This window comes from Trichechus manatus, unplaced genomic scaffold (genome assembly GCF_000243295.1).
Source record: "Trichechus manatus latirostris isolate Lorelei unplaced genomic scaffold, TriManLat1.0 scaffold00133, whole genome shotgun sequence".
NCBI classification, from domain to species: domain Eukaryota; kingdom Metazoa; phylum Chordata; class Mammalia; order Sirenia; family Trichechidae; genus Trichechus; species Trichechus manatus.
This window is the reverse complement of record NW_004444069.1, coordinates 6026449-6041412: the sequence shown is the minus strand read 5'-3', so window position 1 is coordinate 6041412 and position 14964 is coordinate 6026449. Positions and strand designations below refer to the sequence as shown.

Genomic DNA, 14964 nt, shown 5'->3' with positions numbered 1-14964 from the left:
ACCAGTTTTTAAAGTTTGAAAACAAGCAAAATGGAACAGCAGATTGTTTAGGAATATGCACATATTAGGTAAAACCATTAAGAAAAGCAAAGAAACTCATATTTCCTTTGCAGGGAGAGAAGAGTGCAACCTGTAAGACAGGCGTGTCTGGTGAGAGGCAGCTGGGCTCTTTTCTTTTCAGGTTTTCTGCTCCTGTGGAGCAGTCATGGGGCGTGGTTAGCAGAATCTTAAGTTGACTTGGTAGAACTGTGTTTTCTTATAATAAAAGCCATGATCACTATAGCATCGCTACAGTTAGTATTTAGTCTGGTTTCAGTTCACATTTAAGCAAATGTTCTATTAGATGAGGGATTGTATTTGTTGCCATGGTTGGGTACTTCAGATTAGAAAAACACTGTTATTTATTCAGTTCCCAAGAACAGAGGATTAGAACCTTTTGCTCCAATTTTTTGTTTCATTAAACTTAATGATGAGATGAATGTTACCAGAATCTGAGAGAATTTAGCATGAAAATGAAAATCCCCAAACTGTAAAATAACAAATAGGTGTACTTATTAACTGTCATTAAAAAATCCTGATGACACCTGAGGATGTTATGAAACATTATAGCGGTATTTCATCCACGAGTTACTATAATTTCAAAGGTGTGCAGTAGTTCATGGTAAGTTGGATTCAGAGTGGCATTTGGTTACTGGGGATGCATTTTTGCTGTAGCAATTCTAGCAGCTGGCTACTGAGCTCTTTGTTAAATTATAGGTCAAACTTTTCTATGTAATATTTGCAACTTTAATTTTTTTTTTCCTTATTGTTCCGTCTTCATTCTTTCCTGTATTACTGACATGGGCTTATCTTTTCTCCCTTTAGAGAGTTTTGAGGTGACAGTCACCAAAGAAGGTGATAAAGGGTTCTTTTATCCCTCTTACGAACATTAACCCACTAACTTTGTTTATAAAATTGGGAATCAGCCCTTGAACAGAAGATACTGTCATGTTCTTTTGCCCCTATTTACTCTCCTATTTGTTTCTATTTTTTAAATATATTGATGGAAATTATATGTAACCAAACCCTTGGTTAGAAATATCTGGAAATCAGACATCCATTTGAACTATATGGATAGTACTGTACATTAAAAAAAAAAAAAGTTTTAAGAGAGTTTTTGCTTCTTAACAATTTCCATTAGTTTGGAATTTTGGAGGAGTTAAGTCATATTTCTATATGAAATACATTTTGTGAAGTTTTATATGTACATCAAAACATTGATCTCCACGGACAAGAATGGAAAAATAGATTTTCACTCCTAATGAGGCTTGTAAGCCCACTGAGATGTAGTTCAGTTCTGAGGCAGGTTTCTTTTTCAGGTTCGATAGGACAGTCTGAAGGAAAGTCTAGCAAACCCCTCCCCACCGTAGAAACTGTCTTAACAGTAGATGCTAGCTGTTGAAATGGATGCCTGAAGAGTTGGTATTTCTACCTTTCTCATTTAGTAGTTTGTTTTGATTCCCTAATTTTAGCCAGGCTCATTGCACAGGAAGACTTGCTTCTTCTAATTTTTTTTTTTTTTTTGACAGAATTTCTGTAATTATGGTGCTGAACCTGTATCTCACGTTTTTTCCTCTCTTGACACTTAACTGTGTTTTAGCCTTCTCTGTAGTACAAACCAAAACCGCTGCCTGGCTCTCCCCAGTAGCGGGGCAGTCTCTGGATGTTAACAAGGCCTTGGCTGTTTGCTAATGAGATCGACTTTGACCCTAGAGCCATCCTAAGTACTCCTGTGAAATGCCTGTCTATATTTTCTCTTTCTCTCTTTTGTACTCCTGCATGAATGGATGCAAAGTAAACGAGTTGCTTTGAAAGTCAGAACTTGCTTCTTTTTACTAAAGCCCCCAGAACTTACCCATGTTAAAGCACAGTGCCCTTGCTTTGTCCACAGCCCTCCAAACCCCTGGCTGCCGAATTTGTTTTGTTTTCTCTGGGGGTGGGGGGCAGGTGCAGAAGGCCTATGTGGCGGAAATTTTAACCCCTTCTGCTTTGACTCCCCAGGTGAGATTTGTGGATTTAAAATTCATGGGCAGAATGTCCCCTTTGATGCAGTGGTAGTGGATAAAACCACCGGTGAGGGACTGATTCGCTCCAAAGAGAAACTGGACTGTGAGCTGCAGAAAGACTACACGTTCACAATCCAGGCCTATGACTGTGGGAAGGGGCCCGACGGCACCAGCGTGAAGAAGTCTCATAAGTAAGTAAGCTGGACAAAGAGTGGAAATAACTTACCAAGGGAATTTGTGTGCGTGTAAAGAAAATAGCAGCGACCTAGCTCATGTCCCCAAGACTTACTGTGTTTTTGAAAGATGAGGCAGAAGTTGGTTCTCAGTTGTCTCAGTTGTCCACAGTTAGATGGTAAGCTGTTTGAGGGTAGGAATCTTGTCTGTTTTGTTTACCCCTGTATACAGCTCCTAGCAAGAGTCTGGCACATTTTAGGTGTTGAATTAATAATAAATGAATAATTTTACCCACTAAGTATTCTATCGAAGAAGCTAAGACCCTATACTGAAAATTGAAAAAGCCCACTTTTCCCCAAAGAAGATATTTTGTTGTTACATGTATCTTTCGCTGTAAATTCTAAGGGCATGATGTTCATTAGTGCCATTGGTAGTGAACTGGCCTTTGTACCCCATCCTGGGTGCGTTCATATGCTTCCTGCCAGGTGAGAATGACTGGTGGATGGAAATGATGCGGGACAAGACAATAGATTTAGAATTCTAGTCTTTTTCTCCACTACTTAGTAGCCTCTTGACATTAGGCAAATAACATATTTGGTTGAGTCTCGGTTTCTACACCTACTAAGAAAGGGAGTATTTGGGTGAGATGATGTCGTGTAACCCGTGTTGTAAGATCACACCTAGTGGCGCTGGTCTGTGGAGGCTCTTAGTAGAAGTACAGCTGGAGTGTGTCAGTGAATCACGGCTCATCTTTTCCCATAGTGTGATATTATTGTTTTTCCCTGAAAAGTGTCTTGTTTTGATCAGAGACCTTTCTGATTCAGAAACGATCCCTGATTAGTAGTCCTTGAAACCTGTCAGTGTTCTTTATTTGCAGTCTATTCTGATGAGGGATGTGAGTGTTCATGTAAAGGGGTGTAGCAGGGGTAACGATCGCCCGGGGGCAGTCTCTTAAATTGCGCCCCCTCCCCCAATTTCAAGATGGAATAGACGTTGATAGAGGCTGTGCGTCAGAATTGCCTCCCCCTTCTTGTCTGGCTGCCTCAGTCAGGTGCCTTTCATATTTGTGGTGCCTTGAAATGTCATTCTGTGCCTTGTCTGGCGTCCCCTTGGATTTGTACCTGGGAGTAAGTCCCCTCCACCCCCACCCCCACGCCTCTGTTCGTGTGTGGTCACTTCAGTGTATGATCATTGTCTAAGAGTCTGGAAAGCAAGTCAACATCACCAGTGTAAACTAGTCCTTCTTCTCAGTCCCAGGCTGTCTTATTACTACTAGATTAAAAGGTCAGGCGCAGACCAGTTGGTCCTTTTGGTAGAGGAAGAGATCTTGTCAATATGATGACACCTGTCTAAAGAGTCAGTGTGGAAAATAAGTGTGCAACCCAAGAGGAAGAGCCTGGGTGGCAGCAAGGGCTTGGCCTCCCCAAAGTCCTTTATTTATTGAATCAGTAATCGGTGACAACCCAATAATGGGTCTACTGGTCTCATCCTTTTCCTTAAAGTAGGACAGAACTTGTGTTAACTCTCATAATCAAGCCTTCCCATGCTCTTTTTCTTACCCATTCTTCCTTTGGTTCTGTTTTCTGGATTTTGCAACAAATTATCCATTTTTAACTTTATGATTAGAGAGGAGACAGATGTCTGATACAGTTTATCTCCTTTTTGCATGCTGTGATACAGTATCCCATATATTGCTAAAGAAAATCCCTAGTCTCTTTTATATTTGTGATTTTTTTTTTTTTTTTTTTTAACCAGCTGGCTTATTCTTAGGACCTGGAAGAATCAACCCAAATCTCTGTTTTTGCATTTTGTTTTTACCCTGAATTAAAAACAATGAACAATTTGTCACTATGATCGTATGAATTTCATGAAACAGGGTATCTGCAGAAGAAAATTTTAAAATGGGGCAGAATTGGTATCCTTCGGGTAGAGAAAAATAACCCCCCCCCCCTTTTTTTTCTATCAGAGCAACTGTCCACATTCAGGTGAACGATGTGAATGAGTATGCACCTGTATTCAAGGAGAAGTCCTACAAGGCGACAGTCGTCGAGGGGAAGCAGTACGACAGCATCCTGAGAGTGGAGGCGGTGGACGCAGACTGCTCCCCGCAGTTCAGCCAGATTTGCAGCTATGAAGTTGTCACCCCGGATGTCCCATTTACTGTTGACAAAGATGGTAAGAACAGAGGAGCACGTTTTCCCCAGTGAGGGCTTGCGATCTTGGGGCTGACACAGTCTCTTCCAAGACCATGTTTATATACAGGGCACTTTGTGAGTGCTCCAGTGAGCCCCACAAATTGGAGACCTGACTTAGTGTGTGTTTGTTTCACATTTAGGTTTTCACTCTGCCCCCGACAGCCTCTTTTCTGGCACCTTGAAAGTCTTGTGTTCTCTTTTGAAGCTCTCCTTTTTCCTTTCCCACCAAAATCAAATGAATATCCCCCACTTGACATGCTTTTATTATTTTATCCTCTCGTCTTTCAGTCACCATGCATGTGAATAAGAGTGACCTTTAGATCCTTGATTTTCTCTATTCTCCATTAGATTTGCTTTTTCTGTCTCATCTTGAAAATGAGGGTTTGTACCTTACTACCACTGCTAGGCCCACCTCTGTCCTTAGTAATTGAACAGAATCAACTCCTTGTAGAGCTTAACTTCTTTATAAGGGTATAGCTTCTTAATGATCACACGGAGTCTCTGTTAATAAAGTCCAGGGTCTTTGTTGGAATTATGAACATTGCCTGTATTTTGTAAGAAGTCAGGCATCTGCACTGTTATTTGAAAAGCAGGCTTCTCCTCTAAGTGGGTGGGGTAGGAAATCTCTCGTTTTCTTTAACAAAGTAAATCTTTTAGCAAGAATATTTAGGGCAGCTTGTGTTGTATTTAATGTTTGAATAAAAGAATTATTTTGCCTGTTTATATTATATATAAAGTATTAAATCTTAAAGTAAATGTAAAACCCAATGTAAAACTGTAAGAATAAATGGAGGTTGAATTGTGTGGACTCATTTCTTCTGTTTAAACAGTTCTTTTGTTGTTGAGAATATACACAGCAGAACATACACCAATTCAGCAGTTTCTACGTGTACCATTTTAGTGACATTGATTACATTCTTCAAGTTGTGCAGCCATTCCCACCTACCTTTTTTGAGTTGTCCTTCCCTTTTAACATAAATTTACTGCTCCATAAGATTCCTATCTAATCGTTCAGATTGCTGTTATCAGTTTGATTCCCTATAGATAGCTCTTAAAAGAGCATAATGCTCAAGGAAAACATTTTTTACTAGTTGAGCTAAACTGTTGTTTGGTTTTAAGAAGACTTGAGGGGATATTTTTGGTTTAAAGTTTAAAGATTATCTCAGGGCAGTAGTTTCAGGGGTTCATCCAACCTTCACTGGGTTCCATGAGAATATGAAATTCTGTTCTACATTTTCCCCCTTTTGATCAGGATTCTTCTGTAGACTCTCGGATCAAAATGTTCAGTAATGGTAGCCAGGCACCATCCAGTCTTTCTGGTCTCATGGCAAAGGAGGCAGTTGTTCACGAAGGCATGTTTAAATGATTGATTTAGTGTGTGTTCAAAGCACATATAAACCAGGTTGAGTGTTAATTATTTCAAGTGTAAGTTTATTTCTGTGTCTGTCAGTATTTACAGGCTTACAGCACATGCATTTTATGTTTCAGCGTAAGACAATGAATGTAAAAAACAGTGTGAGTTTTTGTCTTAACTGTTGTTTCTTTCCTCGGTAAGGTTATATAAAAAACACAGAGAAGTTGAACTATGGGAAAGAACATCAGTACAAGCTGACAGTCACTGCCTATGATTGTGGGAAGAAAAGAGCCACAGAAGATGTTTTGGTAAAGATCAGCATCAAGCCCACCTGCACCCCTGGGTGGCAAGGTGAGCTACATCCTTTTTCCTGCTGTTATACCTATTCTTAAAATTTATAAGCCATAGAGATCTACAATGTGAGTTTTCCTTCTTTTCCTCCACCCCAATTTGTGGACGATACAGGATGGAACAATAGGATTGAATATGAACCTGGCACTGGTGCTTTGTCCCTCTTCCCCAACGTCCATCTGGAGACATGTGACGAGCCTGTCGCCTCTGTCCAGGCCACGGTGGAGCTCGAGACCAGCCACATAGGCAAAGGCTGTGACCGCGACACCTATTCTGAGAAGTCCCTTCACCGGCTCTGTGGTAAGGAGACCCCGTGATGCTGAGTCGGTCAGTCTTTGGTGCAGGCAAGAGAGACCTTTTCAAACAGATAGGTCGGCTGACGAGCTGACCCACTGTCTGTGTGTCTTGGTGTTCATCATGATAAACTGTAACAGAGGCTCTTTGCTGTCGCCGCCTTGCTGGCGAATTTTCATACTGGATGGGATTCAGGGGTACATAAACTCCTAAAATTGTTCAAAATGTTATGTGTAAGTATATTTTTCTGGGGAGAAGGCCATAGCTTTTATCATATTCTTATGGAGGTCTATAAATGGTTAAGTGCTTGGCTGCTAACTGAAAGGTCAGCAGTTCGAACCCACCTGCAGCTCTGCTGGAGAAGAGACCTGGCAGTATGTGCTCATAAAGATTACAGCCTAGGAAACCCTATGGGGCAGTTCTACTCTGTCACATGGAGTTGCTATGAGTTGGAATTGACTCAACAGCACACAGCAACAACAACAACACGACCCACACCTCCTCCTCCAGGATTGAGAACCACTGATTTGAAGAAAGCAAGTGTTTCTCCAAGGGTACACTGGGAATCTTCAAAATAGGGATTGTATAAGTGAGTTTTAGGAGACTGAAATGAGATGTTTACTTAAGGATTTATTTTAAAAAATAGGTAATGGCAATAGCTTTTGGCAAACATGAAGTAGAAAAACAAAACTACATCTAATACCTACATCTAATTTATAGTCTCAACTGAATATATCACCAATGTTGTGTGGGGAAGTGGAGAGACAGAGTTCTTGTGATTTTGACCCAAAAGACTCTCTCCCTTCAGCTGTGGACGTTTTCTGGTCTGTCCGAATGAGGGAGAGGTGAAGTGTGGGCTTCCCTTGTGGAAGAGGCAGGGGAAGAGTATTTTCCTTGCTTGCTGATAAAATACCAGCAACTTCAGTGACCTCTGGATAAGCCAAAGGGTCTTTTGTGTTTCAAGAGCTGCTCGGAAACAACTCTGCAGGGAGCATTTTCTCATCCTGATCTGTGTTATAAGGAGCCCTGGTGGTACAGTGGTTCAGCACTCAACCGCTAACCAAAAGGGTGGGTGATTTGAACCCACCAGCCACTCCTCAGGAAGAAGATGTGGCAGTCTGCTTCCGTAAAGATTTATAGCATCAGAAACCCTACGGGGCAGTTATACTCTGTACTATAGGGTTGCTGTAGTTGGAATCAACTCTGTAGCAATGTTTGTTTTTTATCTGTCTTATCACTAGTCTGGTAACAGATTGAGGCAACTGCTTCTCTAATATAATAGAAATTTGTTACAGGGAAAATAAGCAAGGGATAAAAAGTTTACACTTTGTTGGCCCATCCTGATAATGAATATACTAGGGTGTTTTGTGGTTCTCAATCTAAATATTTATAATAATCATGTACCCAAATAAATGTAAGTTTGGAAGTCTGGAATATTTTCTGATTTAAACTATGCATGTAATTATAATGTATTAAATTAATTTTCTTCTCATAATACTATTACTTTTTATGGTACTAAATGAGCATTCTCTCAGAACAGTTTGAAGTTAGGAAGAAGATAAAAAATTTAATATCTCAGTGCTCACTGTATGCTTGGTACTTCCACATGTATTATTTAATCTTCCCAACAGGCCCAAGTAGTTGGTATTGAACGCGTTCTTACAGAGAAATTGATTGAGACTAAGAAGGTTAAGTAGCTTGCCCAAGGTCAGACTTTTAGAAGTAGCAGAACTGGGATTCGAACTGAGGTTGTGTGTTACTTGCAAGAGCAGACTGGTCCAACCAAGTCATGCTTTTCCCTAAGAATGAAGAAGCCAAGGACCAGTGACTGAGAGAGTTTGCAGCATCGTTTTCTGTGGAAAAATTTAAAAAGAAAATGTGAGCTTGGCAATACATAACAAAAGTGGTAAAAAAATTTTTTCATGCTCTTTGACTTAACAATTCCATATCTAGGAATTTATCCTAAGAGAATAATCATGGAGACACACAAAGGTATTCATCAGGGCGAGGCTTGTAATGGGGAAAAACTATGAACATCCTCAGTGTCCACTAAGGAGATTGATTAAATAAATTATGGTCTGTCTGTACAATGAAATACTATTCAGACAATTCAAATTATGCTAGGAATCCCTGGGTGGTGTGAACAGTTAATACACTTGGCTGCTAACTGTAAGGCTGGAGGTTCGAGTCCACCCAGAGGCACTGCAGAAGAAAGGCCTGGTGTGATCTACATCTAAAAAATCAGCCATTGAAAACCCTGTGGAGCACAGTTCTACTCTGACACACGTGGGGTCACTATGAGTCGAAATCAACTCAAGGGTAACTAGTTTGGTTTTTTGGTTATAGAAGACTATTATTGGGATAATATACGTTATCTTTATCATGACTCCACTTTTGTAAATAAATACACTGTATATATTCATAGAGACTATATACAGCCTTGGAAACCCTATGGGGCAGTTCTATAGGATCGCGATGAGTCAGAATCAACTCGATGGCAATGGGTTCATAGAGAAAGGACTAGATGAGTGCATACCTAATTGTTAATATTAGATGCATTTGGTTGGTAATATTTTTTTTCTTTCTTTTTTTTTAACTATCCACAGTGATTGTATTTTTTTTTGGTAATAAAAACTGTGTTTTGAGGACAAGTAAGCTGAACACAGCACGTTGTGTAACCGTAAGATAAGGCCACTACTTTAGAGTAGTGTAGGTTCTTCACGCAGTTTGTTATTAAGCATTGTTTTGTCTCAGGTGCTGCTTCCGGCACTGCCGAGCTGCTGCCCTCCCCAAGCAGCTCCCTCAACTGGACCGCCGGCCTCCCCACTGACAACGGCCACGACAGCGACCAGGTCTTTGAGTTCAATGGCACGCAGGCAGTGAGGATCCCAGATGGCGTCGTTTCAGTCAACCCGAAAGAGCCTTTTATGATTTCTGTGTGGATGCGGCATGGGCCTTTTGGCAGGAAGAAAGAGACCATTCTTTGCAGTTCAGACAAAACAGGTCGATAAATTTCACTGAGTGATGTCATCCTTTTTCATGCCCTAAACCTGTGCTGTCCAGTGCAGTGACTTTCTTCCCCCTATTGCTCCACACAGGCTGGTTGTTGGTGGACGTTACTCTCCATGTTGTGCTGGGGCCCTTGTCCTTACAGACAGCTTTGGTATTTGTTAGTTTTACTCTGTGGGCTGTCAGTGATGATCATGTACCTAGCTTCCTAGTAAAACCCAAGTGTATTTGCCTCCAAACCCTGCCTTGGTCCAGCTGGAGAGTTGATGTATGTAGATAAAATCATGTCTTCAAAACCCATTAAAGAGATAGCTTTTATTTCTCCTTTGGGTCTTAAGTTGGCCACTTACCAGTAGGCACTGTCTTTGCAGATATGAACCGGCACCATTATTCACTCTATGTCCATGGTTGCCGGCTCATTTTCCTCCTCCGTCAGGATCCTTCAGAGGAGAAGAAATACAAGCCTGCAGAATTCCACTGGAAGTTGAATCAGGTGAGTGAGTGGAAAACTCACTAATTATGATCTTTTGAAGGAGATTGTTAACTAGGTACTGCAGCCTGCAAGGTGACTGACTAGCTGTTTATACTCCATGTGTTTGTGACTTCATGATTTGTGTGTCTCTGGGTAATGTTGTTGTTAGGTGCCATTGAATCGGTTTCAACTCAGCGACCCTGTGTACAATAGAATGAAACACTGTCTAGTCCTGGGCCATCCTTACAGTCATTGCTATGTTTGAGCCCATTGTTGCAGCCACGGTGTCAGTCCGTCTCATTGAGGGTCTTCCTCTCTTTCGCTGACCCTCTGCTTTACCAAGCATGATGTCCTTTTCCAGGGACTGGTTGCTCCTGATAACACATCCAAAGTACATGAGACAAAGTCTCATCATTCTTGCTTCTAAGGAGCATTCTGGCTCTACTTCTCCCAAGGCAGATTTGTTCGTTTTTCTGGTAGTGCATGGTTTATTCAATATTCTTTGCCAACACCATAATTCAAAGGCATCAATACCGTAATTCAAAGGCATCAATTCTTCTTCGATCTTCTTTATTCATTCTGGGTAATAGGATAGCAAATTAAATCCCTTTAATCCCTTTCCACTGAAAGCGTAAATTCCCTTGGCATATGTGTATTTTAGACATAAAGTACATATTTTAAATTTAAAACACTGTTATAATTTATTGAAATAAGCATATTAGCTTAAAAATTGGAGTTGAGACATTTGTATTTATTTATTAATTATTTAAGGCCTTGACTCCCAAATTGTGTGCCAAGATGCCCTGGGCACCTCAGCAATTCAGGGCCATCACAGGATTTTGTAAATTTTCAAGGAGCCAGCAATCAGATACTACACAAACTACTAGATTGAGGTGGTTCAGACTTTTGTCATTAGAACACTCTATATTCCTTTTGGTAAACGTCATATCTTTACAAAGCTGGTTTTCCCACAGTTGCTATGATTGAAAACAAGTATCACATCAAAAATTGCTGTGTTAGAGGAAATGAGGCACCATATAGGGGTGCTATAAAGTGAGAAAGCCTTCTCATTAAAATTAGGATAAATCATTTAGCTTGATTTAGGGTTGGGGGCAAGAAGGGGGCCTTTGGCCTTAGCTTAATTTTATTCGGCTCATGGGCTTGGTGAAGAAGTACAGCCAGAATGCTCATTAGAAGTGAGGATGGCGAGACTTTGTCTCACATACTTTGGACATGTTATCAGGAGGGACCAGTCCCTGGAGAAGAACATCATGCTTGGTAGAGGGTCAGCAAAAGAGAGGAAGACCCTCAATGAGATGGATTGACACAGTGGCTGCAACAGTGGTCTCAAGCATAACGATTGTGAGGATGGTACAGGACTGGGCAGTGTTTTGTTCTGTTGTACATAGGGTGGCTATGAGTGAGAACCGACTTGATGACACCTAACAACAGCATGAAATCAGTAGCCAGGTGCTGACATCCTGCTGTATATGCCTGTGGTTGCTAACATATAACACTGCCTGAAACAGTTAGAAGATAAGGTAAAAATGTAGCAGCATAAATGAGAAAGAAAAAAACTATGTGATAGAGGAAAGATAAAGTGAGTGTCTAGTTGGTAGCATTCATCTCTTACTAATGCAGTTTTTATTTGCATAAATAATTTCTTTCTCAGAAAGTTTGCCGTATTTTTTTTTTCCTAAGAAACCAAATAAAAGTATAGGTCAGAGAAAAATTTTTTGCAGCATAGGTGGACATTTTAGGTACAGTTCTATTGTAAAACACGTTGCTGTCGAGTCACCTTTGGCTCATAGTAACCCTATTATAGGACAAGTAGAACCACCCCATAGGGTTTCCAAGGAGCGGCTGGTGAATTCGAACTCCTGACCTTTTGGTTAGCAGCCAAGCTCTTAATCACTGCACCACCAGGGCTCCTAGTTCTATTCTAATAACCATAATCTATATTTAGTTTCTGACAGCTCTTCTGATTGCATTTTTAAAAAAATTTATTATGGAAAATTTCAGATATATATAAAAGTAGACAGAGATTAGTGTTAAAAAAATCTCCATGTACCCCTCACTCAGCTTTAACAATTAACAACTCCTGTCAATCACATTTTGTCTTTACTTCTACCCACTTAACTCCCCTGTTAATAATTTTCAAGAAAATCCCAGATATTATAACTTTTATTTGTACATATATCATTATGTATTTCTAAAAGATAATAATCACAGTACCCTTTTCAAATCTTAAAAAATTAACAGTAATTCCTTGGTATCAAATATCCAGTCAGTGTTCAAATTTTAAATTATGTCATAAATGTTTTTGTATTTACAATTTGTTTGTTTGAATCAGGATCCACATAAGGGCCGCCATTGTGATTGCTTGGTAAGCCTTTCGAGTTTGTTTTTTTTTTTTAAATCTATAGATTTCCTCTTTCTCTTCTTTGCTCCTTGCAATTTACTTGGTGATGAAGTCAGGCTTTTTGTCCTGTAGAGCTTCCCATAGTCTGGTTGCACCCCTGTGGTGTTATTTGACATGATCCTCTGTCCTCTTTACATCCTATAAAATGGTAGTGGGATCTAAAGCCTTGATCAGATTCAGATTTGTGTGTTTGTTTTGGCAAGACTACTTCGAGGATGATGGTTTTATTCTTCCATCAGGAGGCACACGTCTGGTTGTTTCTCTTTAGTGACTTAAGCAGCCTTGATGCTCAGTGCCACCAGCTCCTGTGGCAGTGTCACTGGTCATTCTGGTTGTACGAAGTGTGTTCTCAGGAAGGACGTGTGGGAATAATCATTCTTGAGTTCCTACATGCTTTTAATAGTAAGCCTTTATACTGAAGGCCAGTTTGGCTGGATATAAAATCTCGGGTTCATATTTAAGATTTACAAGAAAGGAGAATAATTTCTCCGTTGTTTACTGACATAAAATGTTGCTATTGAAGTCTGACAATAGCCTAAGTTTCTTTCCTTTTTAAGAGAGTTGGCCTGTTTGTTTGGATGCCCAAAGGAATTTTTTTTCTCCCTTCTTTAGAGTCAATTTTATTAATGTCTTACTTGTTCTGAGTCTGTTTTCCCAGACATGCTGTATGTTTTTTCAGTATGTAGTTTCAAACATTGTGATATTTCAGGGAAGTTTTTATTATTATTAATATTATTGTTAAAATTTTTAGTATTCTATTCCATTGGTTGGGTTTTCTTCTTTGGGGGTTCGTTTCATCTTACGTTGGATGTTCTTTACCTGTTTTCTGTATCTGTCATTTTTCTATTTAATTCTTTTCCTGGGTTCTGTCACTTCATTTCTGAATTGCTGTAATTATGAACTGTGTGTGTGTGTGTTTTTTTTAACATTTTATTGTAGTTTGGATGAAAGTTTTATGAGCTATGTTCTTTTATACTTTGTATCATTTTCTTAATGTCTTTTAGCTTATTTTGAAATACTAGATTATGGTTTTCAATTCTTTCATAGGCATAACTTTCAGGCATGCTTCCGTTGTCTTCCACAGTGGTTAAGAGCTCAGGCTGCTAACCAAAAGGTCGGGAGTTCGAATCCACCAGGTGCTCCTTGGAAACCCTGTGGGGCAGTTCTACTCTGTCCTGTAGGGTCGCTATGAGTAGGAATTGACTCGATGGCAAGGAGTTTTTTTGTCCCATTATCTTCAGGGATCTTATTTTCCTTATAAAAAGTTTGTATGGGATTTAATTGTGATCCTTCCCCCCCCGCCCCATTTTTTCATTAAATTAATTTACCTTATGCTTTCAAAAGAGAGAGATGGGTCTCTGCTTTCTGGTTCTTGAGCTCCCCTTTCTGTTATTTTCATGAAGTGTAAAAAAAAAATGGCTTGACATCCTCCAGCAGCTCCTGGGTCTGCTCTGCTCTTTTCTCTAGACCTTTTGCTTGTCCCTAGTCCCCATGTCCTCCTTTGTTTGATTCTATTTTTAGCATTTTCTCCTCTGTGGGCCTTTGTCTTGGAAGGAAGCTTTGCCTAGGTAGCTTTGAGGGTTCAGAGGATCCAGACTGCTTCAGTCCCTTCAAATTTTATGACAAACCCTTAGTGTTGTTGTTGGGTGCAGTCAAGTAGATTCCAACTCATAGCGACCCTATTTGACAGACTAAAACTGCCCCATAGGGTTTTCTGGTTATAATCTTTATGAAAGCAGATCGCCAAGTCTTTCTCCCACAGAGCCGCTGGGTAGATTCAAACTGCCAGCCTTCTGGTTAGCAGCTGAGTGCTTAACTATTGTGCCACCAGGGCTCCTTAATTAAAAAAAAAACACAAACCAAACCCGTTGCCATTGAGTCTATTCTGGCTCATAGCAACCCTATAGAACAGAGTAGAACTACCCTATAGAGTTTCCAAGGCTGTAATATTTATGGAAGCAGACTGCTACATCTTTCTTTTGTGGAGCAACTTGTGGGTTCGAACTGCTGACCTTTCAGTTAGCAGCCGAGCGCTTAACCACCGCACCACTAGGGCTCCTTTGGCTTCTTAGTACTCACCCATAAATCAATCCCTTCCAGCTTCAGCTGGTGCCTTAAATTGGTCTGGCATTTTCCAGTGGGTACCTGTGGCCTCCTTTGCTGTTCTCCACAGATCCACTAGAGGCCTTCTTGTTTTTCTCTACCTTCTCCACACAGATGCTAACACACATGGGTCATGGAGCTCTCCTGGTTTGTCCCTACCCACTCTCATTTCAGAGTTCATGGGGTTACTTTGTCGCTAAGTCTTGTAGATGCCTGTGGGTTTTAGTTTTGCTATCTAACCATCCTGTCTGTTTTTAGAGAAATTAGAAAGCTGAACTGATTCTACTGCTATCTTTTCTCAAAATATGCTTGTGAATTTTGACCACATACTTCTGGTATTTAAATACAGTATTACTTTGCTAATCTTGTAAAAACCTTCAATTCTTTAAAAACTGGGGGTGTAATGTAAATTGCTTTTGAAAGACCTTATATTACAGAGCTTGTTTTAAAGAGAAACTTAAGCTAAATCTGAGGTTTTATCTGTCTTAAAAGTGAATTCGTGTGCAGTTTGTTTATTTAGAAATATTTTATTAATATGGGAATTA

The 14964-nt window shown here is 40.0% G+C and overlaps 1 protein-coding gene across 1 annotated transcript in view; it reads left to right on the top strand.

Annotated features, from left to right (window-relative positions):
* CLSTN1 (calsyntenin 1) overlaps positions 1 to 14964 on the top strand; it is an 82647-nt gene that overhangs the window by 50601 nt on the left and 17082 nt on the right. The window contains exons 3-8 of the mRNA XM_023739397.1: positions 2041 to 2236; positions 4186 to 4394; positions 5970 to 6119; positions 6234 to 6419; positions 9168 to 9416; positions 9794 to 9915. Of these exons, the coding sequence (XP_023595165.1) occupies positions 2041 to 2236; positions 4186 to 4394; positions 5970 to 6119; positions 6234 to 6419; positions 9168 to 9416; positions 9794 to 9915 (1112 nt within the window). The remainder of the gene's footprint in view (positions 1 to 2040; positions 2237 to 4185; positions 4395 to 5969; positions 6120 to 6233; positions 6420 to 9167; positions 9417 to 9793; positions 9916 to 14964) is intronic.